Below are 25,183 nucleotides of genomic sequence, written 5' to 3' on the forward strand. Positions count from 1 at the left end.
TGAGGGCCTGGCGCTGATTGGCATTGGATCCAAGCAACTTTTTTGATTCATCTTGTTAAATGCATGATCAGTTAGAGAACTTTAATAACCGTGAATTTACTTAGTGAAATGATGTATCTACATCAAGCTAACATAATCTAATGACAGGACAGAGCAGGCCCAAGGTTAGAGTACCCCAAATGGAAATCTCCCTCTACAGGAGTTGGGGGACAGCGTGATGGGTAGGTGGGGTCAGACCAAAGTCAAAGCAAAAAAACAGCTAAGGAGAAACAGGTACTATAGGGACAGGCACATAAAGGGACAGGTCTAGGAAATGAACTAAAGTAGGGATCAGGAACTTCCAGGATGGGGATTCAAGCAAAATAATAAGGATTGAGATGTTTGACTAATAAGACAAGGAATACCATCAACAACAGTGATGCCAAACCAACTGTTCCTTGAGATCAGGGAACCACATTTTTGCCTCATTTTGTATCCCAAACTCTTAGCACAGTGCCTGGCACATGGCAGACACTTAATAAATGCTTACTGACTAACTGACAACATCCTGAGGAAAGATGTTCCTTGTATATTTCCTATCCAAGGCTAGAACTAGGTTTAAGACTGTCTGAACTCATAGTTGGAGGAAGGTGGGCTGACCTTGGCTGAAATAGAGTTATAATCTTCACCTCTGAGGTCCCAGCTCTTTACAGAAGAGTCTATGATTCTGCGATTCTCCCTTTGTTATACCCACTTTTTTGTGTTTTCTGGCTTGACAGATACACGTACACTCTGTGTGTGTGTTTGCCTTATGATCAGATTTTCAAGAATATATGTTTTTATCTCTTTAGGTATATTCTTATGCTCAGACAACTTTGCCCACAGGGCAAAATGGAACCTTTTCACAATCTATATCCAACTGTCTCATTTCACTTTACTACTATGTCCCAGTCAGAATGGCCAGCTTGCTAGTCCCGCTCCACAGGTTTCTATCTCCCACCTCCATGTCTTTGCACTTGCTGTCCTGTCCTCTTCTCTTCTGCCTCTTGGAATCTGTAGCACCCTTTGAAAAGCTGGGCTTACCTACTAAACCTACTGCTATCTACTACATAATGTCCTAATGAATTTAAAAGGAAAACATTAAATTTTTATATTTTTAGTTGTTTTGTAACTTTTCTCTGCAGAAAACATGAGGTCCAAGTTACTATAATGTTAATGTTTAGTGTCTTAAGAAACATTAACAGGAGACATATTTTTTACTTTGTCAGTTAAGCTCTAATACCACCTTGAGGGTTTTCCAGTGTTTAGTGCTCTCCACCTCCCCAAATTACTTAGTATATATTTCACATTTACTTATCTGGATAGATGTTGTCCTCCAGTGTCACCATTCATAGCCAGTATCACTTTTCCTGTTTACCCCCACATCTTATCCATACCTCCTCACCCCTCACCCCTCAACCTCAGCAGTAGTGCATATTCACACACTGATATATACCAAACTGCTTGTAGAAAAATAGGACTAAAAGGAATCAAACTCTAAAGTGTCCAACATACCAGGATTAGCTCAAAATCATTAATGGAGCCAAGTACCTTCAGCTGTTCTCAGTGATCATGCTTGTATTTGAAGAGGGAACAGAATTCTCAGTTCTTCCTCAAGGAACAAGGCCCTCTCGTGTTCCCCTTCACCCATATTCTTTTAGAACTGAGATTCTTGACTCTTTTTGTGTCATTGACTCTGGTAAAGCCTATGGACCCCCCTCTCAGGATCATATTTTTAAGTGCATAAGATAATATAGGATTACAAAAGACACCGATCATTTTGAAATACAGTTGTAAAAATAGTTTTAAAACAAGTTAACAGACCCCAGGTTAAGAATCTCTGTTCTAGATTGTGACACCTGAAAGCTGTCCAGACAAAACTCAGAGAGGTGACATATGCAAAGGAAATGAAAATCTGATAATTCACCTTACAGCCTAGGAAAAGATGAATCTGACAGAGCAGATCAACAAAGCAGGCCATGCTGCTGGGGTTATGTGTTTCAGGAGCACCTATTTCAGAGTAGCTTTAAGAAAACATAGATGCTTTTCCATCAGACCTGCTTCTACTATCAGCATCCAAAAGACCAGGAATGTAACTTTTTTTGTATTTATTTATAGAGTACTTATCATTTGATAAAATGGGTCAGTTTTCAAATTCAGCTAAGCAGTCTAGTTAGCAGTCTCAGATTTCCCACAATCATTTTAACAACCAACTACCTGATGAGAAAACTGTTTGCCAGGTTCTAAATGAACGCCTAATCAAACAGCATCAAAGACCCTGCTTTTCTCCAGGAGATACGTTACCTAGATATTGGGTGAGTTGTGTGTGCTCAAACACTACATGGAGCTTGAAATAAGATCAGATTCAACATATCTCTTAACTTTGCCAGTGGTGACCCAAAGGGAGGTGGAGCGTTCAGGATATTTAGCATGGAAAGGGATATTTTCAGTATTTCCCCATATCCCTTCTCTCTTTTGCAAAATGAGAAAGGGCATGCATGATTATGGAATTGTGGTCTGCATTGCTGAAGGAAACAATCGGTGCAGTAGGTCACATAGTCATTTGGTCTACATGTTGTGTTCCCCACTAGAAGGCCAACTCCATGAAGGTAGGAAGGTACTCTAATTCTTTGTATCCCTAGGACCCAACACAGGGCCTTTCACATAATAGTAACTCAGTAAGTGCTTAAGTTGAATGGAATAAATTTTAAACTTAAACCGAGTGATAATACGATGCACACATAGCTGATTCTGAAATGAATCCCATGTATGTAGCCATTTATTTTACCTCTTCTGGAATCAATTACATTTTTTTTTGTAATGTTCTGTGTTTATTATTTCCAGTGCCTTCTTTCTTTTTTTTTTTTTTTTTTTGAGGCAGTCAGGGTTAATTGACTTGCCCAGGGTTACACAACTAGTAAGTATGTGAGGCTGGATTTGAATTCAGGTCCTCCTGACTCCAGAGCCAGTGCTCAATCCTCTGTGCCACCTAACTGCCCCAACTGTCTTCTTAAGAAATTATTATATATTGGTGTGAGACTACTGAATAACATGCAGATCTTTAACCTCTTTCATTTTTCTACCTCAAATTAATATTTTCTAGCATTTTCACTCTCTTTTCCTGTGGCTCTAGGAGATAGAGAAATATCAAAAACAATCCCTTCCTTAACTCATGGAAATAACTCTTTGGGAATATAAGACGTACACAGGAAAACATGTATCTTACTTTGCATTGTTATTAAAATGCCAAATGCACCATAAACAGTAAATACTCTAATTTAGCGTATGGAAAAATAACTTTGAACTGTATTGATGATTATGGAAGGTTCTGTGGAGAAAATGGGTTTGAGGTGGACTTTGAAGCATTAGCAGTATTTGAATAAGTGGGAAGGACGTTCCAAGTAGGAGTCCCAGCATAAGCCAAAGCTGGAGGTAGTGAATGAACCAGGCATCTTTGTGATTAATAAGCCAAACTGGGGAGTAAACCATCCTGGCAAGAGTAAATTTGGGGAGTTTGAGGACAGTGGTGGATAAGGATGAAAAGATGAATTGAGATTAGATGGTGGAGGATTTTGCATTCCAGTTTAGGGAATTCCAGTGGTCTGTCTTACAGGTTATGTTCATTCTTCCTTTCTGTTTCCCAAACATGCCATCTCTATTCTGTCCATTCTTCTCATCACCCTCTCACCAGAACTTGGACTCTGAAACTCTGGGCTTGATTTTGCCGCAAAGCATGCCACTTCCGGGATACTTCCAAACCAGTGGACCAGGCACATAGCCTCTTCCCCTTTCTAGTTCTCTATTTGTTATCTTCCTCCATAAGGATATAAGTTTCTTGAGGGTAGTATAGTGCCTGACTCATATTAAGCATTTATTTTGCTTTTTTTGTTTATTCACTTTTCCTTCAGTCCAAAAAAAAAAACTATTTAAAAAAAATTACGAAGAGTCTAATATTGGTGAAAACCTTGCAGTATTATTCTTTAGGGGCTGTGTGTGTGTGAGCTTAGAACCACACTAAGACTTTTGGGATATTCTATATTCTCATTCTCAGGAAAAATGTATAATTTTAGTGAAACATGAAAACACTAATTTTTAAAGGTGGTAAGACACCAGGATATATCAGTAGGAAATTGTAGAATTTCTTTCCTTGGAGATTTTAAAGAGTAGGGGTGGTATTCTGTATCTGAAATACTCCAGAAGTCACGTAAATCAAGGGATTGGAACAGACAATTTTTTAAAAATGTTCTATGGATATTTAATTTTAATTTTTTTAACATTCTTTTTTTTTATTTTGAGTTCCAAATTCCAGCCCCTTCCCAACCCATTGAGAAGGCAAGCAATATGATACTCATTTTACATGTGAAGTTATGTAAAACTTTTCTGTATTAGCCATGTTGGAAAAAAAGGGGGGTAGGGGGAGATAGTAAGAAAAACAAAGTGAAAAATAATATGCTTCAATCTGCACTCAGAATTTGTCAGTTTTCTGTGGAGGTAGATAGCATTTTTTCATCAGAAGTTCTTTGGAATTGTCATGGGTCACTGTCTTGATCAAAACTGCCAAGTCTTCTGCAGTTGATCATTGTTACAATATTGCTATTAATGTGTACAGTGTTACTTGGTTCTGCTCATTTCACTTTGCATTGGTTCATATAAGACTTCCCAGGTTTTTTTTGAAACCATCCCTTTCATCATTTCTTACAGCACAATAGTATTTCATCAGAATCATAGACCACAACTTGTTCAGCCAAAATTATTCCTATTTTTCCACATCCCCTCCAACTTTTGGAACAGATGATTATTAGAGCTCCCATCTAACCTTAGAATCATATGGTATGAAAATCTGGGATAATCTTTGTTTCCTTCTCCATTAGTGTCTTCAGGTCATAAGAAACATCCACCTCATATAGTTAATACTGAAAATGAAAAGGACCTTTCAAGCACAAAACAGATTCCACCAATCCAAGTACCTTTCAACTTTGATTTTTCCACGATGTATAAAACCTTCTGTGAACACGTGCAGACACAGATGTCTCTGATCAATGCCCAAAGTTCTCAAAGTGTTTCTGACTCTGGTTAGTATGAGTGACACATTTTTAAAAGTGTGAGTAAGAACTATAATTAAACTGTCTTCTTATTCTAAAAACAGTGTAAGATTTTCTTTCCTTCCTTTTTGTCTTTTAAAATGTCAAGGTCCTCCAGTCTTTAATTATGGCATATCCACCTCCACACCCGTTCTCCCTTCTCGTGATCCAACTCAGCCTTCTGATGTTCAATCTGTAAGTACAGTTCATTGTACCATAAACATCAATTGTCTGTTAATACATATCACTTGCCCTTCAGGGAAAATTAAATTGGATTTCATGAGCTTGTGTCTTAAGGTTAAGCTCTTGATACCTTCAGACTACAAAAGGTATTTATAGATTTCTTATTTCCACAGCCTTGTAATGTTCACACAATGTGTAAAGAGCCTAACAAATCTAAGTCATAAGAGTCTTTGTACCATAGAAAAATCCAGCTCATGCATTTGCTCATGTGCATATGTGCTTATACTTTATGTAAATGGACTGTTTCACAGACTTCTATGTAAAGCAGTTTTTACATGATGTGAATTTGCCCACAGATGTGGGCAAGAGAGGGAGATAGGAAGGGAGCCTCCTGCTGGTGGGGGTGGGGGAGTGGAAGGGGTACAACAGTTCAAGGACATGTGGGGGCTGGGAACAGAGAAGTGAGAGCAGGAGGAGGAATATACTGGGACCAGAGATAGGCATGTGGGGCCTGGCTAGAACTGAGAGGGAAAGCACTTATAGGCAGACAAAGACAGACAGTACCCCAGCTCAGACAGGTGGAAGACAGACAATGGGGATTGTTGGGTGGAGTAGGACAAAGGTCCCCTCTCATCACTAGAGGTCTCAAGCCAAGCAAGGCAGCAGTGGTGGTGGTGGTCTCTCCATGTATCTATTCTTCTTTCATTTGGAGTGGGGTTTTTTAGGGTCTTGGGGTTTTTTTAGGGTTTTCTTTGGCGGGTAGCAGGGTGGGGGGAGGCCATGGAGCACTGAGCTGAGGGCAGGAGCAGAGAGAGACAACACAGTACCGTACAGTAAAATTTACATAGGTTCTTTTGGAATGGGAATTCCTTTCAGAATCTTTTACATAAAGTCTAATTTGCGTAACGCAAATTTACATAAGGCAAGAACTATCTATAAGCACCTAAGAGAGATGTAACTTCTAATAATTCTGATTTTGATGAATCTCAATGACTACCTTGCAGGTGACTGTAAGTTGCTTTTAATTTTTCAAAGCTTCACTTATACTTCCTTTTTTCCCACTTAGGAGGTTCAGGCTTCCCTACAAAATGGAACAGTTTCTCTAACCTCTCCTAATGTTCCAGCACAAACCATCATCACTAATCCTCACACATCTTGTCTGCCAACATCTGGGGAAAATAAGCCAACTGTTCCAGTAGTTCAACCATTAGTCCATGATAATGGAATTCTAGCAACACAAGAAATCTCTGAGCAGTTGGGCAAGGAAATAAATCTGTTAAAGTGTATTCAGGCATCCCTGGATCTGTTACATCCTCATCAAATAAAAGCACGTGAGAAACACCAAAACCCTGATCCAATACAGCAGCCTACGATCTTGACCACCGAAGAAGAGGACTGTTCAGAACGTATTTGGGAGTCTTCAAGTGATGATGAGGACTTACAAAAAGTTGAAATAGCAGCCATGCAAGATTTAAATTCCTCCAGGTGTGTACAGAAGACAAAAAGTGCAAGTCCAAAAGAAGCATCCCGCAAAATTAGAACACTCAAGTATCTGTTGGGAGAACTCAAGGCTCTGGTTGCAGAACAAGGTCTGTGCGTCCTTTTAGAACTTTATTATTCACTGTACCGTACAGCATAAAACAAGGCTAAACGCCAGTTTCAGGTTGTTGCTGGCATTAGTAATTATATAACTTGATAATATTGGTAGAAAGAGGTCTTTAGCCATCAGGACAAGATTCTGTACAGTATCATAGAAACTTTAGTTTTTGAAGAAATTAAATCTTAGTACTATTTCTGTTAATTTTAAATGTTTCGGGACCACATGGCATTCAGAATTATATGATTCATCAACAAATACTTATTGAAGTACCTACTGGTATTGTGTTCCAGCCCCTCACCTCTAAAGTAAAGGGGTTGGACTAGATCATTCCTCAGCTCTCTTTTGCGGTTCTTAAATTCTATGATTCCATGATTTTTAAAAAGCTCAGCTTCCCCTTCACCCCCACCGCAGCCAAAAAAAATTTGACAAAGCCCATCCTGTAGATGAGAAGTCTTAATAACATAGATCAGTGTTTATGAAACTTCTGTGTTAAAAGGACTTTCTAACCTGAAGCTTCTTTTTAATTCTTTTTTATTCATATCTAATAAAGGAAAAACCTTGGGGGTAGAGAGACTTGCTGTGTCAGTACAGCTGTGTCCAGTTGCTATCACTATATGTTTGGTTCTTATATATTTTCTCAAGTAGTCACTTTTACGTAGTGCTAACAATCTTTTTTAAAATTTTTTTTAGTGCTAACAATATTAATCTCAGTAAACAGATTTCTGCCAGCGGAGACTGAATAACTAATGTCTAATCTCTGCAAATGTCTATAAAAGTACTTCATTAATTTTAAAACATCATTTTCTGTGTGGCATATTTGTTGTGCTGTTGAATCTATCAACTCATGTTTCTTTGAACAGAAGCAACCAGTAGGTGTACTGCTAAATAAATTTGCACAATTATCTAATTACAAGTCTCCCAGCTTAGAGTGACTATTATAAATACCCTTGGCTTTTCAGAATTGTTTTGATGCTTAAAATATATTTCCTACTTCTTCCAGACTTTGAATGGTTAGTGTACCAGTTCTTACAGTTTTTCAGTTCACAAATACCATGGGTGATAATGAATGAATTGGATTACAAAAAGGGCAGCAGAATTAGTGGAAAGAATGGTGCTACTTTTGATGACATACCAAGGAGGTTATGGCTGGTTTTTTATGAAATCATAGAATCATAGAATTTTAAAGCTAGAAAGGGCCTGTGAGATCATCTCTAGTAAACTGTTAATTCATACCAGAAACAAAAGTTGTCGTGACATAATTATGACTTGTATATGAGACTAGCCCATGAACTATTTGAAGGACCCTTTAAGAATCACTAATATAGAGTAAAGGTAAATATAATTAATCTGTTATTCAATGTAGTCATTTCTCAAAGGCGTAAATGGGAAAAGATTTAGTATAGATTTCCTATGAGACTCTTTTTGGGCCAAGAAGTTTTATTGAAAGACTGTAAAGAAAACAATGTACAATAAAACCCCTTGAAAAGAAATAGGCCCCTTCCAGTGAACCACCTACCATAATTTTTATCTAAGGTGATCACTAGGATTAAAATGTGCTGATTTGAGTGTCATCTCCTCTTACACTGCTTAACACTTCATAGAAACTCTAATGGGACACATATAAGCCTCAAGGAAGGGGGAATAGTAGTCCTGGATAATTAACCCCTGAATAATTAAGTTCTACTTACATATATCACCAATTTGTATATTTTTGAAACATCCCTTTTTAGGGAGTAGATATGTATAATATTGCTTTTACTGCTTTACTTCTTTTATAGGGGATTCTGAAATTCAGAGGTTGATTAAAGAAGTGGGAGAGTGCGTAGCTCTGCTTCCAGAAGTAGCTGAAAATACTCAAATGGAGGGTGAAATAGCTTTAGCTATGCAGACCCTAAGGAGTGAAAATGTTCATTTACGCAGGTTAGTGGGTTTTTTGGATTCAACAAACACTTACTGAATGTAACACTGTAGTGGGGAGATAGAAAGATGAACACAACATAATCCCTGCCTCAAAGGTCTTAATACCTCGTAGGGGGGATAAAACATACACAAAAAATCCCAACATGTAGTGGTCATTATAAAAAATTAATTATATGAATGTTCAGATAAAGAAGAAATTCCTTTTGTGGGCATCAAGGAAGGCTCATATTTGAACTAAGCCTTGAAAGATAGGTAGAATTTGGACAGGGTGAAATGGAGAAAGGGCATTCCAGGCTTTGTGTTGAGTTGTTGTGTTTGTCTAAAGAGGACCATGACATCAGGAAAATGATGACATGACTTGCAGTTGACTTTGATTTGAGTGAGAGAGGGCTGTGCAGGGCCACCAGCCTCACTTTCTCCTCCAGAGCCATCTGGGTCCAGTGGTCTGATATTCACCAGGATGACTGGAGGTGGCCCAGGATGCAATGGGAGACCCTGGCCCTTTCAGGCTAAGGTCTTTTCAGGTGCTCACTGTGAGCACCCATTCGGTGAATAGGCCTCTTTAAGAAATTAATCAAAGGATGGCCCCTTTAATTAAAACTCAGGGAAAAAAAAAGTCAAACTGGGAGGGGAAGATCCTCAGGGTTCCTGACCAAAAGAGAAACAGTTACTATTTAGTATTTAGCATTCCAGGCAGGATAACACTAAATAAATTTTAAAACTACCCTAAAAAGCCAAAGATTTGCAGTTAATAAGAATATTCAAAGAATGTGTCATACAAGTCCTGAGGCTTCCAGCTCTCAGCATATTCACTGGCTGTTGCCCATGACTGGAATTCCCTCTCTTCTGTTCTCCTAACTCCTGGCTTCCTTTGTGTCTCAGCTAACATCCTACCTCTGCACAATGCCTTTCTCAGTTCTCCTTCATCTTAGTGTCTCCCTTCTGAGTGTCTCTAGTTTACCCTGTCTGTAGCATGTTTGTACAGAGTTGTTTGTGCGTTGTCTTCCCATTAGACTGAGCTCCTTGAGGGCAAGAACTGTCTTGTCTTTCTTTGTAACCCCAGTACTTAGCTCTGGGCCTGGCACGTAGAAGGCGCTTAATAACAGCCTGTTGATTTACTAACTTTAGTGAAGATGCTTTTAGAAGAACTGTGGAGTAAGAGAAAGAAGACTGGTGTCCAGCCCTAGTTCTGCCAAATTCCAAAATTCTGTGATTTTAAACATGTGACTTTAACTCTAGATTGCAGTTTCCCATCTTCAAAATACAATAGTTTCATTATATGTCTTTGAGGGGCTGTCTTCCATTTCTAGCACTGGCTAATTTGATGAGTTCTGATAACTGCCACTCCTTGTTTAGAGTTGATATGGGTAATTTGAAATGGAGCATTTGAAGTAATAAAGGGCCTACTTTTTTGAGAGTTTTTTCCCTTCTTTTTTTGCAGTTTGTGGAAGAGGATAATTTTTACAAGTAAAACAAACTACATGTCCTATTTTGTTAACAATATAATACAATATTTATGATAATATATAATATAATAATATATAATACAATAATAACAATATTTGTTAAGCCTCATATGGAGGTTTTTCTTAACCATATAGTAGGAAAGAGAACTTTTTTCTGTGGTCATTCAGCGTTGTTTCCAAAATATAGCTAAAACTGTATTACAAGAAAGCCCTGGTTATCCAGACTTGGGAAGTGCATTTCAGGCCAGTTTAGAAAAAACAAACAAAAAAACCCCAAAGATTAACACCTTGAGTGTTGAAACTTTTGATTTTTTAACTGTTGGGTGAGGTTTTTTATGAAAATCAGTCTGAAATGGACTTCACATTGTCTTCCTTTTTTAACTAAGGCATACTGAATAGAGTTATCATTGTATATGTAACTTAGGGGTCTCATTATGAACAACAGCTATTCTACTCTGCTGTGGAGATAGAGTTATAGATACAAGAGGGCAAGGCCACATGCAGACTACCTGAGCACATTGATTGCAAGTGGATATCACTAATTACAAATGTTTTACTCATTAAAGCAGACCTCCATAGAGACCCTCCATAGAAATAATTCACTAGAATTTGCGATAAAGCTTGTACTAGAAAATTTTAAAACAATTTTTTCCTAATATTCTTTATGAGAAAATTCTCTCATATTGAGTAAAGTAATTAGTGTCAAGGAAACACAAATTCAGGCAGATCATACTTAACCTGAAAGGCAGAATGTGAACCCAAAGATGTTTTTTGGGGGACGTGTATGTGTGTTTCCTCTCATCTTCAAGGAACAGCTAAGTTCAGAGATGTTCATCACCTTGAACCCAGGTTGATGAATATTTTGACTTTGACAACTCACAAATATTGATTGCCTTAAGGCATAGCGGTATTGCAGTCTCATTGGTGAAGGGACCTCCCTCCCTGATAAAATCATGGCTCTCAAGTACATATATTCTCTGTTGGATCACAGAATCAGATTTAGAACTGGAAGGGGTCATAGAGGTCATCTTATCCCACATCTCATTTTAAGAATGATAAACTGAGGCCAAGAAAGGTTAACTGCCCCAGCCAAAATCACAGAAGTGGTAAGTGGCAGAGCCAGCATTTGAACTCAGGTCCTGTGACTTATTTTTTGTTGTTCATGTCTCTTTCCAAATTAGATTTCATATTGAAATAGAAATCATAATTCAGTTGAGAGGGGAGAAATAGTATTAGGCCTCATCCATGGTCAGGAACTTATGAATATGAAAATGCACTTTGATTATGTCAAATCCAGAAAGAAAGCCTATTTTCAAATTTGTAAATTTTGAAAACAAGTTTTTTCGTTTATCTATCTCTTACTTCATTGCATAGCAGTTTTAATGCATTACTTTTTAAACAGTTATGTGTGTGAATATAAAAATAATAATGAATATAACATTCATTTTAATTGCTTACATAATGAAAACCAACCATTTAGCCACCATATCAATTTAGTGAAAGTGCTGTTATTTGGAATGACTGCCTTGTGGCCCTTAACTTCAGAATAGTCTATCAGTAGTCTTTCCCAATTTAACAACCAGCTTGTATCATAGAAATTCATCTATAAATTGGTGATTTGAAACTTAGAATATATTTTTTCATAGACAAGAATATAAATGAAGTTTAGGTTTCCAGGCCAACCCAGAAAAGCCCATATTGTAGTTGAAATTGTATTGATTGGGCCCTTAGCCCAAATCGCCACACCTTTTGTACCTGAAGGAGCAGCCATAGTATGAACTGAAGGGTTTTGTTGCAGAAGCATTAGGGCTTTGGTGGCTGCAGCTTATTCTGCAGTTGGGGAGGGCCAAGCTGGGGGTGTCGTTGAAGCTACTCTGTCTTTCCTGCTCACAATAAAAGCTCGACCTGGCTTACATGGCCTGAGTGTAGATGAAAGCTCTTATTTCCTTAAACTGGTGACCAATAAAGTTAGAGAAGTTAATATGCTAGGAAATTAAGGGGGAGAAAATATAAAGCAAAATAAGGTACTAAAGTTTGAAAGATAGTGAAATTCGTATATAGTTGTGGAGAGAACGCTTTATTTAGCTCCCGGTTTGTTTCTATCTCACTGGTAGCCAGCAGCTTCACGCTTAAGGAACTGCAGCATGACTGGGGACTACCACTCACAAAGGAATTTTTAAGCTCAGAATATCTGGTGTGTAGATGTTTTAGAATTGGAAAAATCCCAGGAAGCAGGTTGCCCCAGCACTCGGCAGATAATGCTATCTGTCCCTTCATTCCTGGGGTCCATGGGATCAGAGATAGAGAGCTGGAAGGGACCTCAGAGACCATCAAGTCCAATTCTCCCATTTTAGAGGTGAGGAAAAGTTAATTTGCCCAAATTCTAACCTTTGTCAAGACTAAATTGAAACCAGGACCTGCGAGTGTAAATCCAACACACTTTCAACCATGCCTCTTGTTTTTTAGAGTTGGAAAGGACCTTTTCTTGTTGTTTGGTCATTTGCCAACTCTTTGTTACTTCATTTGGGGTTCTCTTAGCAAAGATATTTGGGGTGGTTTGCCATTTTCTTCTCCAGCTCTTTTTACAGATAAGAACTGAGGCAAATAGGGTTAAGTGACTTGTCAAGGATCACCCAACTAGGAAGTGTCTGAGGCCAGATTTGAACTTGGGAAGATGAGCCTTCCTGACTCTAGGCCTGGCGCTCTATGCACTATGGCACCGAACTGCCTAGGAAGGGGCCTTAGAGGTCATCTAAACAAACCCCTTTCCTCTTACAGCTGACAAAGTAAGATCCAGAGTTTGTCACATACATCCACGGTTCCGTAGCTAGTAATTTCCTGAGGCCAATTAGAATTCATTCCCTTCTTGAATACAAGTTGAATCTTCTTTCCCCTACACCAACCTGCTGTCTCTGTAGCCTCCTCTAAATGAGCTGGTCTTTCCAGTATCGGAATCAGATTTGCAGGATTACTTTTCATTGATCAGTTAACCTATAACTAGTGTAAACTATTCAGCATGTGCTGTGAGGTCATTACTTATGAAACTAAATATTTTTTATTTCAAATCTGGGCTATTTCCATTGCTTTTATATATATATAATGATATACTCAATCACAGCCTGCAGATAGGATTTCTGATTCTTCAAGAAGCACCAAAAGAGCAGTGATGAAGTGACCAGACAGGCCCCTGCTCTCAGGGAGCATTTTTTTTTAAAGACAATCACCTTTATAGAGTAACAGAACTTCTCAAATATGGGAGTCCTTTTGGCTAAATGTTTAATTCAGTAACAAATATCAGTTCTTTTACTTACATAATTAAGTTGTCAGAGAGTAAGTCATTCTGGAAACATTCCTAGAGAAGTAAAGTACTATACTTTTCCTCAAGTGACATTGCTACATGTTCAAAGCATATCTATGCAAAATGCGGAATTGTTATTAAGCATAAGGCCAGCTGTTGTCCTTTTTAGAAAAGAAACAAGTAGAAACTCTAGGTCATTGTTCCCTCTCTTTTTTCCTTCTCTGTTACACATCAGAATTCTAAATTATTTGTGACATAAGAAGCAGATGAATGTGGAGAGCAGTTACTCCCACAGGAGTGGGAGGGGGTTAATAGATTGATCTGCTGTTGGAGATAGAAAAAAAGATGGGTCTTTGAAGAGTATAATATAGTTACTGCGTAAAAATACGAGGGAAATGGGATAAATAGGGGAAAGAAAAGGAAGCTAACAATGAGGAAAAGATGAGGAAATAAACAAAAAAGGTGGAACAGGAGAGGGAGTAATGAAAAAGGGAAAAGGAGGAAAAAAACAGGAGTGATAGAAGGAAAAAGAAAAGTGAAGACAGAAAAGAAGTAATGACAATACAAACTTGGCAGTTGTGCTTTTTAGTTGTGCCTAAAATAAACCAGAGTTTGGTTAAGCAGCTGTGTGGCCCAGTGGGTAGAGCAGTGGATCTGAAATTAAAAAGACCTGAGTTCAAAGCATATGTCATATATTTACAGGCCGTGACACTCTGAGGCAAGTTGATTAACTTCTGCCTGCCTCCGTTTCCTCATCTGTGAAATGGGGGCAGTTAGGCAGCACAGTGGACAGAGTGCCAGGCCTGGAGTCAGGAAGACTCTTCTTCCTTAGTTCAAATGTGGCCTCAGATACTTTCTAGCTGTGTGACCCTGGGCAAGTCACTTAACCCCGTTTGCCTCAGTTTCCTCATCTGTAAAATGAGCTGGAGAAGGAAATGGCAAACCACTCCAATATCTTCACCAAGAAAACTTCAAAATGGGATTTTCTAAGAGTCAAAACATGAATGAAATGACTGAACAGCAAAAATGGGGGTGGTAATAGTACCCACCTCCTAGGGTTGTTGTGAGGATCAAATTAGGTGTTTATGAAGCCCTTTGCAAACCTCAAAAGCACTAAAAAATGTAAGCTATAGCAACAACAGCTACTGTTATTATTAAGGATAGTTAGCAGTAAGTACTCGTGTGTCTCATGTACTTTAGATCAAGCTTTAACACAGCTCCCTTTTAAATAGAATAATAATTTCTTCATCAAAGCCCTCTTGATGTCTCTTCTTTGTATGGAGGTGACTCAAGGTTCTTGAAAGCTATATTATCAGAGCACAAGCTTTGAGATGTACTGCTAAACCATCAGTCAATCAATCAACATTTATTAAGTACCTGCAGTGTGCCGGGCACTGTGCTAAACATTGGGGATACAAAAAGAGACAAAAGAGACAGTCCCTGCCCTCGAGGAGCTTTACAGTCTTAATGGGTGAGACAACTTGCAAACAGATATACACAAAGGGAGCCATATGAGACAAATAGGAAGTAAGTAACAGAGGGAAGGCACTAGAATTAAGAGGGGTTTGCGAAAGGTTTCCTTTAGAAGGTAGAGTTTTAGTTGGGATTTAAAGGAAGCTAGGGGAGGTAGGTAATCAACAGAGGAGGGAAAGCACTTCAGGCATGAGGGACAGCCAGAGAAAATGCCCAGAGCCAAAAGATAGAGTGTCAAAAGATGGAGGCCAGGATCACTGGATCAAGAGGACATGTCAGGGAGTGAAGCGTAAGAAGACTGGAAAGAGGGAGCTAGGTTATGAAGAGCTTGGAGTACTAAATAGAGCATTTCATATTTGATCCTGGAGGCAATAGTGAACCCCTGTAGTTAATTGAATAGGAGAAGTGACATGATCAGACTTGTGCTTTAGGAAAATCGTTTTAGTGACTGAATGAAGAATGGATTAGCATGGGGAGAGACTTGAGGCAGGCAGGCCCACCAGCAAGTTATTGCGGTAATCCAGGCATGAGGTAATGGGGCCCCACACCATAGTGGTGGCAGTGCCAGAGGGGAAAATGGGGCATATTCAAGCAATGTTGCAAATGGGAAATCAAAAATCATTGACAACAAATTGGATAGGGGGTGAGAGATAGGAATCCAGGAAGACTCCTAGGTTGCAAGCTTGAGAGACTTGGCGGATGAGGTTGTCTTCTAGAGTAATAGGAAAGGTAGGAGGGTAGGGAAGATTTAAGGGAGAAAGATAGGGAGTTCTGTTTTGGACATGGTTTAAGAGATCTTCTGAACATCCACTTCAAGATGTCTGAAAGGCAGTTGGAGATAAAAGATTGAAGATCAGCAGAGAGATGGGGGCAGGCTAGATAGAGTTGAGAATCATCAGCATAGAGATGGAAATTAAATCCATGTGAGCTGATGAGATCACCACATGAGGAAGTATAGAGGGAGAAGAGAAGGCCCAGGACAGAATGCTGAGGGACACCTACAATTAGAGGGTGTGACCTGGAAGAGACTCCATCAAAAGAGACAGAGGAAGAATAGATTGGTAGGAGGAAAACCAAGAGGGTATCAAGGAGGAAAGAGTGATCACCAGGTGTCATAGGCTTCAGAGAGTTCAAGGAAAATGAGGATTGGAAAAAAGGCCCATTGCTCTTCCCATCAATGCAAGGTCAAAGACAGCTCCAAAAAACTCATGATGGAAAAAGCTATGCACACCCAGAGAAAGAGTTTTGCTCTCTTTTTTCCCCCTTCTTTTTTGGTTTTGTTTCTTCTTTCTCATGATTCATTCCATTGGTTATAATTCTTTACAACTTGACTATTATGTAAATAAATGCAAAGGTATATGTAGAACCCGTATTGGGTTACATGCTGTCTTGGTGGGGAGTGGGGAGGAGAGGGAGGAAGAGAAAATTTGGAACTTAAAACTTGTGGAACTGAGTGTTGTAAACTAAAAAATAAAAAAATAAATTTTTAAAAAAGGCCATTGGATTTGGCAACTAAGAATAACCATGGAGAGAGCAGTTTTCAGTAGAATGGTAAAATCTGAAGTCAGATTGTAAGGGGTTGAGATGAAAATGAGGAGGGAAAATGTAGGCACTATCTAATTCTTTGGCAGTTTGATTGCTATGACACTGAAACAGCCTCTGTTTCTTCTGTAGAACATGAGGCAAGATTCTCAAGAGAGGAGGAACCTTGGGAGGTTTGGGGAGAAATGAATTTTGGAAGGGCCTCTGTGGAGAATCAGTGAGCTGATAAGGGAAGTTGGATTGCCTAGCAGCAGTGACAGCCCAGTCGAGGGTCGAGGTTGTGCAACATAAATTCGTAGTAGATCCAGTCAGAATGGTTACATGGTTTTCTCCACCTTTGTTCCTCATCAGTGTGGGAATGAAGACTCCAGTGTTGGGAATAAATAATCTGAGGTCGAGGCTTGGTGGGCATGATGGGTGCTGTGACTCAGGGACTCAGGAGAGGACAGTGCAGGGTGAATTGATTCATCAAGGAGTCAAGATGAGAAGGGAGACACAGTGATTGGTACACAGGGAGACAGTTTGGGAGAGAACTGAAGTCTTGAGAGATTGGAGGTCAAGTGTAGATGAAGAGCAGTGTTTTGTAAGGGAAGGCAGAGGGAGAAGTGAAAAGTCAATAGATTATTGTCAGATAAGGAAATTTGGAGATTTTGAACCTAGAGGTGGTCGTGGGGCTATGACAAGGTCCAAGGTATGACCATCTTTCTGTGTAGCTGAGATGGGGTGGAGGAGTGGCTTGTGGGAAGTGAGTAGATTGAGGAGGTAAAACCAGAAAGAATTCTGATACAGCAAGGGGATAGACTGTATTATAGGGCCTGGCCCTAGCAAAACTGAGAAGGGTTAATCCCCAGAGGGTTGTCCACTAGATGCTTCATGTATGTGACCGTAGCATCTCATTAAACAAGAGTTTCTAAAGCAATCAGGATTTGTGATTTGTACAAGAATGAAGTCACAGATCTTTATAGTAATTAAAGATTAGTAAATGTTCATTGCATTCTGTTTTCATGAAGAACTTGAGCTTTTTTGGCAGCACAGTTTAACATTTTTCTGTGACCTTTGACTCAATTGACAGTGGGGATAGGGAAGTGGATAACTTACCCAAATTGCAGGTTTCATAGAATCATGAAATCGGAAGGAATTTTAAATATAATGCAACTCAACCCACCTCACCTCATTTAAGAGTAATTCCAGTAATGAGAAACTTCTGTTGGGCATAGAGAAAGTCATAAAGAAGTGATTGAGTTGTTAGAGATTGTGTGTGCGCGTGTCTGTGTGTCTGTGTCTTAATAAATATCAATTAAGCATGAAAAAAGAAAGTAAACTAAAGGGAAAAAATACCTATAAAATGTTGATAAACATCACAACAGTAGCCAGATCACATTTTAACAGTTATATTGCTTGAAAAAGGCTTTCTTTTTAAAAGCACAGTGATAGCAAACTGAACATTCTAGAGAAGCAGAACAACTATTTTGGAGTATAATGGGGAATACTATGACTCTCCACAAATGAAAGGAATATTAAGAGAGGGTCCATTTTATCTTTGAGGGTTTTGCCTGTACATCGAGGAAAAAGGAATGATGCCTTGATGTTTTATCACAACTTGGGTTTCTCCTACAGAAAAACACAGAATGTGTCCTCTTCTCTTTTCCGCTCTATACACTTAACTTGGTGATCTCATCAGATAGCATGGGTTCGTTATCATCCCTATGCCTATGATTCCCAGATCTCCATGTAGCCCTGGTCTGAGCTCCAGGCCTCTATCACCCACTGCCATTTCAGTACCTCAGAGTAAGTGTTCCAGCATTTCAAACTCAGCATGTTCAAAACAGAGCCCATTATCTTTCCCCTGAAACCATCATCTTTTCTAAACTTCTGCTATTGCCTTTGAGTACAGTATCACGCAGACTCACAGCCTCAGCATCATCTTTGGCTCTTCATGCTCATTCACCAATCTGTTGTGAAATTTTGTCATTTCTACTTTTACAGCATCTCCTATATATCACCTTATTGCCATTCTCACAGCCACCACCCTCACTCAAGCCCTCATCACCTCTTGCCCCAACTACTGTAATTGGTCTCCCTCTAGTATATCTCCTCTCAGCTGCCAGAGAGACTTTTTTCTTTCTTTTTTTTAATTATTATTTATTTATTTAGTATTTTTAGTTTTCAGCATTAATTTCCACAAGAGTTTGAATTACAAATTTTCTCCTCATTTCTACCCTCCCCCCCACTCCAAGATGGCATATATTCTGATTGCCCCATTCCCCAGTCAGCCCTCCTTTCTGTCACCCCACTCCCCACCATCCCTCTTTCCCTTACTTTCTTATACGGCAAGATAGATTTCTATGCCCCATTGCCTGTATATCTTATTTCCTAGTTGCATGTAAAAATTTTTTTTTTGAACATCTGCTTTTAAAACTTTAAGTTCCAAATTCTCTTCCCTCTTCCCTCCCCACCCATCCTCCCTAAGAAGGCAAGCAATTCAACATAGGCCACATGTGTATCATTATGTAAAACCCTTCCACAATACTCATGTTGTGAAAGACTATATTTTGCCCCTTCCTATCCTATCCCCCTTTATTCAGTTTTCTCCCTTGACCCTGTCCCTTTTCAAAAGTGTTTGCTTTTGATTACCTCCTCCCCCTATCTGCCCTCCCTTCTATCATCCCCCCTTTTTATCTCCTTCCTCCTTTCCTGTGGGGTAAGATACCCAATTGAGTGTATATGCCCTCCTCAGGTCAAATCCAGTGACAGCAAGATTCACCCATTCCCCCTCACCTGCTCCCTCTTCCCTTCCAGTGAACTGCTTTTTCTTACCACTTTTATGCGAGATAATTTATCCCATTCTATCTCTCCCTTTCTCCCTCTCTCAATATATTCCTCTCTCACCCCTTAGTTTGATTTTTTTTTTTAGATATCATCCTGTCATAGTCTATATATATATATATATATGTATATATATATATATATATATATACATATATATATGTGTGTGTGTGTGTGTGATACATATACATATACATATACATATACATATACATATACATTTACATATTCCCTTCAGCTACCCTAATACTGAGGTCTCATGAATTACACACATCATCTTTCCATGTAGGAATGTAAACAAAACAGTTCAACTTTAGTAGGTCCCTTGTGATTTCTCTTTCTTGTTTACCTTTTCATGCTTCTCTTGATTCTTGTGTTTGAAAGTCAGATTTTCTATTCAGCTCAGGTCTTTTCACTGAGAGAGCTGGAAAGTCCTCTATTTTATTGAAAGTCCATATTTTACCTTGGAGCAATACTCAGTTTTGCTGGGTAGACAATTCTTGGTTTTAATCCTAGCCCCATTGACCTGCGGAATATCATATTCCAAGCCCTTTGATCCCTTAATGTAGAAGCTGCTAGATCTTGTGTTGTCCTGATTGTGTTTCCACAATATTCAAGTTGTTTCTTTCTGGCTGCTTGCAGTATTTTCTCCTTGATCTGGGAGCTCTGGAATTTGGCGATAATATTCCTAGGAGTTTTCTTTTTGGGATCTTTTTCAGGAGGCGATTGGTGGATTCTTTAAATTTCTATTTTACCCTCTGGCTCTAGAATATCAGGGCAGTTCTCCTTGATAATTTCTTGAAATGTAATATCTAGGCCCTTTTTTTGATCATGGCTTTCAGGTAGTCCAATAATTTTTAAATTATCTCTCCTGGGTGTATTTTCCAGGTCAGTGGTTTTTCCAGTGAGATATTTCACATTGTCTTCCATTTTTTCATTCCTTTGGTTCTGTTTTATAATATCTTGATTTCTCATCAAGTCACTAGCTTCCACTTGCTCCAATCTAATTTTTAAGGTAGTATTTTCTTCAGTGGTCTTTTGGACCACCTTTTCCATTTGGCTAATTCTGCCTTTCAAGGCATTCTTCTCCTCATTGGCTTTTTGGAGCTCTTTTGCCATTTGAATTAGTCCATTTTTTAAGGTGTCATTTTCTTCAGTATTTTTTTTGTGTCTCTTTCAGCAAGTCATTGACTTGTTTTTCATGGTTTTCTCGCATCACTGTCATTCTCTTCCCAATTTTTCCTCTACTTCTCTAATTTGCTTTTCCAAATCCTTTTTGAGCTCTTCCATGGCCTGAGATCAGTTCATGTTTTTCTTGGAGACTTTTGATATAGGCTCTGTGACTTTGTTGACTTCTTCTGGCTGTATGTTGTCCTCGTCTTTGTCACCAAAGAAAGATTCCAAAGTCTGAGTCTGAATCTGAGTCCATTTTCGTTGCCTGTCCATGTTCCCAGCCAACTTACTTGACCCTTGATTTTTTCATCGGGTTATGACTGCTTGTAGAGTATAGAGTACTTTGTCCCAAGTTTGAGGGGCTGCCCTGTTGTTTTCAGAGCTATTTCTGTACAGCAAGGTTTGCTGCACCAGCGCTCCTCCTCCCCCAAGAACCACCAACACGGACTGCGACTCAGATCTAAGCGGGTTCTGCACTCCTGCTCTGATCCGCCACTTAGTTCCTCCCACCAGGTGGGCCTGGGGCCAGAAGCAACTGCAGTTGTAGCTCTGTAAGCAGCCTCAGAGCTGCATCACCTCAGCCACCCCCAGGGTGGTAGCCTACTGCGAACTCCTTTCCCTCTGTCCCCGCAGTTTTTTCCCACTAACCTTCTCTGTTGTCTTTGGTGTTTGTGGGTTGTGAAGTCTGGTAACTGCCACAGCTTATCGATTCAGTGTGCTAAGGCCTGTTCCACCTGGCTCTGGTTGGCCCGAGTGTGGCTTATGCTGGGCTCTGCTCCACTCCGCTCCCAGCATGGTGCAATAGACCTTACCCGGAGACCATCCAGGCTGTCCTGGAGCCCTGCTTTCCTCTGCTATTTTGTGGGTTCTGCAGTTCTAGAATTTGTTTAGAGCCATTTTTATAGGTGTTTGGAGGGCCCTGAGGGTGAGCTTTAGGCAAGTCCCTGCTTTCCAGCCACCATGTTGGCTCTGCCCCCCAAGACTTTTTTCTAAAGTGTAGGTCTGCCCATGACATCTCTCCTGTTCTGTAAACTCTAGTGGGTTTCACCATTAGTAGAGCACTGCTATGTGCCTGCCCCTGTTTGGCATTTAAAGCTCTTCCTAGCATGTCTCCTTCTTATATTTTATTCCCTTCTGCACAGGTACACTGGCCGACTTGGTGTTCTTTGCACGTGACCCTCCATCTCCCATCACTTGTCTTAACAGTTACTGTCCCCTCATGCTTGGGATGTTCTCCCTCCTTACTTTGCCTCCTAGTTTTCCTCTGTTCCTTCGAGCCTCAGCTCAAACCCCACCTCTCTGCAGAAGGCCTTTCGTGGAGCTGCTACTGAGGGCCTTTCCCTCTCAGATTCCCTTCTATGTACTCTGTATACATCTTAAATGTATTCACATATTTTCTTGTGCGTTAGAATGGAAGCTCCATGAGAATGGAGACTATTTTGGCTTTTCTTTGTATTCTCATTATTTAGCATAGCAACAGGCACCTAGAAGGAGCTTAGTAACTGGCTTTTGACTGACCAAGGAGCAAACTTGGATGGGCCTGGTTTGATGTATACAGCCTCATATATACTCCTATGTATGATTTTATTTCTTCTTTTTTGATAAACATCTCAAAGACATATATATTCTGTTAAGCAGCCTGGTCTTTTTTGTGTTTTTTTTTTTATTATTTCAACTTAGGCGATTGAAAGCCTTAAGCCAGCGACTCAGAGAACAAGAAAAAATAACAAAGTCATCCGATTGCCTGGATTGCAACTTTGAATGTAAGTAGTGTGACATTAAGAAATTGTGTCCGTTGGTATATGCATGTCTTTGGATCTGCTAGAGATTTAAAAGAATGTTAGGGAAAAGGAAAATCTAAGAAAGAGGGGGTCACTCCTTTAGTACCTCTTCTCAGTGCCCTTAACATGTTTAATTTTTTAATGAAATAGTAGACAGTATTTGACTAATTAGGAAAAAATACAAAATAAGAAGTGTAGATTTTATAATTATATTCCAAAAGTTGCAATTGCACATTGACTACAATATACCCCTCACTCAGCAAACATTTATATTAAATAAGGTTTTGTAATATTTAGCTTATCAGTGCAACTAGGGGGAATATTGGCTAGAATGCCAAACTTGGAATTAGGAAAATCTGAGTTCAAATCCTGCCTTTGAGATTTACCAGCTGTGTAACCCTGGGCAAGTCACTTAACTACTCTGTGCTTTGGTTTCCTCATCTGTAAAATGGGGGTAATAATAGCACCTGCCCTGCAGGACTGTTGTGAAGATCAAATGAGATGATACCTGTAACGCATTTTGTAAGCCTTAAAGTGCTAGGTGAATGATAACTATTGTTACTGTCTAAAACAAGAAAGCATGTAGCTACCGCCAGGAAGATTATCTTTCAAAAGTCATCTGTAGAACTCAGCTATGTTTATTACATTACAAATAGATTAAATGAGAGGAATCGGTTTTATAATGTGCCTCACATGTGTCAGGAACCGTGCTAAGTGCTGGACATACAAACATAAAGAATGAAACAATCCCTACTCAAAAGGAGCTTAGGTTCTAATAAAGGAGGTGGCAGGTACATACATTTTATGCAAAATAAATATAAAGACAGTAAAACAGATGCAAAGTAGCTGAATACGAGATAGTTTGGGAGGGAGGGAGAGCACCAGCAATTGGGGTAGAGTAGATTAGGGAAGGCTTTAAGTAGAAGGTGATATTTGAGCTGTATCTTAAAGGGAGGGATTCTGCGAGGTAGAGGTAAGGAAGGTAAGTGTACATTCTAGGCTTGGGGGACAACCAGTGACAGACATAAAAATAAGAGAGAGAATGCCATGTGTGGAAAAAAAAAGTGAAGAGACCAGTCTGGCTATAATGCAGGTGTAGGAAGGGAATAACATACAATTAGGGTGAAAAGACAGGCTGGGACAGACGATGAAATAAACGGTTTTGATTATATAAAAGTCTTTGCACAAACAAAACCAATGCAGCTAAATTTAGAAGGGAAGCAGATAAACTGGGAAAAAATCTTGGCAGTGAATTTCTCTCATAATGATCTCATTTCCAAGATATATATGGAGCTGATTCCAATATATAGGAATGAAAGACATTTCCCAGTTGACAAATGGTCAAAGGGTATGAACAGGTAGTTTTTAGAGGAAGAAATTCAAGCTATCAGTAGCCATTTGAAAAAAATAAGTAATGCTCCAAATCACTAATTATTAGAGAAAAGCAAATCAAAGCAACTCTGAGGTTCTGCCTCACCTATCAGACTAACAAAGTTGGCCAAAAAAGGAAAATGGCAAATGCTGGAAGAGCTGTGGAAAAATAGGTACATTAGTGCTCTGTTGGTGTAGCTATGAAGTGGTCCAGCCTTTCTGGAAAGCAGTTTGAAACTATGCCCCCAAAGTTGCTAAATTGTGGATATCCTTCAACCCAGCAATAGCAGTACTCGACCTATACCCCAAAGAGATCAAACAAAGAGGTAAAGGATCCATATATACAAAAATATTTATAGCAGCTCTTTTTTATGCTAGTAAAGAACTGGAAGCTAAAGAGTTATTCATCATTGGGAAAAGGCTGGACAAATTATGGCATGTGAATGGAATGGAATGGTACTGTGTCATAAGAAATGATGGAACAGGATAGTTTTAGAGAAACTTAAGAATACTTGTACAAACTGATGCATAGTAAAGTGAGTACAATCAGGAGAATAATTTGTGCAATAACCAAAACATTGTTCAAAGACAACTTTGAAAGACTTCAGAACTTTGACTACCATGATTCCAGAGGACTCATGATAAAGCGTGCTCCCCACCTCTTTGACACTTTGAAAGGTGACGGACTGAGGGTGCAGAATGAAATGTATTATTTTGAACATGGCCGTTGAACAATTTGCTTGTTATTTGTTAAAGAGTTCTGCTTTTTTTCCGCATGAGGAGAGATGATTTTTTCATTGAAAAAAATTAATTAAAAAAGATAGGTTGGGGCCAGATTGGGAAGGCCTGCCCTATTTAAAAGTTAAGTAGAGCAGTTTCCTTTTTTCTTCGAGGCAATAGGAAGCCACTGGAGTTGATGGAGAGGTCTACGCTTAAGGAAAATCAATTTGGCAGCAGTGCAAAGGTTGGATTGGAGCAGAGAGAGACTTGAAGCAAAGAGACCAATTAAGAGACTTTCATCTAGACAAGGACTAAATTAACATAGTAGCTCTATGGGTAGAAAGAAGCTCTAATGGTGAAGTGGAAATTTATTTAAACTTTACAACAAGCAGGCCATACTCTTTCTTTTTTCTTTTTCCTTTTTTTCTGTGTTTATTAAAAGTTTTTTGAAACAAAAAGTAAACAAATCCCATTTCTTGTATTTCCTCCCCCTTTTTTGGTGAGGAAAGGAAACATGATTGACAGATGCTTTTTTCTTGTTCATGAATAATACTTCTTTAAGTTTGATAGTTACCTAAGTCTCCCATCAGAGGTGAATGGTCCCCTTTTCTTAGGGCTAGATCTGTAGCAACCCTTCCCACTAGACCTTAGTTGGCAAACAGCCCTCAAAACTAGGGGGCCTGAAGACATGTCCCTAGAAGTTGCTGAGGCCTAATACATTCATGTGTATA

At 39.2% G+C, this 25,183-nt stretch overlaps 1 protein-coding gene across 4 annotated transcripts in view; it reads left to right on the plus strand.

Moving 5' to 3' along the window:
• The window catches only part of CCDC14 (coiled-coil domain containing 14), a 49,519-nt gene that overhangs the window by 13,703 nt on the left and 10,633 nt on the right, over positions 1-25,183 (plus strand). For all 4 annotated transcript variants that reach the window (XM_036747493.1, XM_036747495.1, XM_036747494.1 and 1 more), the window contains 5 exons: positions 4,890-5,090; positions 5,209-5,294; positions 6,349-6,871; positions 8,661-8,802; positions 22,261-22,343. In XM_036747493.1, the coding sequence (XP_036603388.1) occupies positions 4,890-5,090; positions 5,209-5,294; positions 6,349-6,871; positions 8,661-8,802; positions 22,261-22,343 (1,035 nt within the window). The remainder of the gene's footprint in view (positions 1-4,889; positions 5,091-5,208; positions 5,295-6,348; positions 6,872-8,660; positions 8,803-22,260; positions 22,344-25,183) is intronic.

Source organism: Trichosurus vulpecula, chromosome 2 (genome assembly GCF_011100635.1).
Source record: "Trichosurus vulpecula isolate mTriVul1 chromosome 2, mTriVul1.pri, whole genome shotgun sequence".
Classification (NCBI taxonomy): domain Eukaryota; kingdom Metazoa; phylum Chordata; class Mammalia; order Diprotodontia; family Phalangeridae; genus Trichosurus; species Trichosurus vulpecula.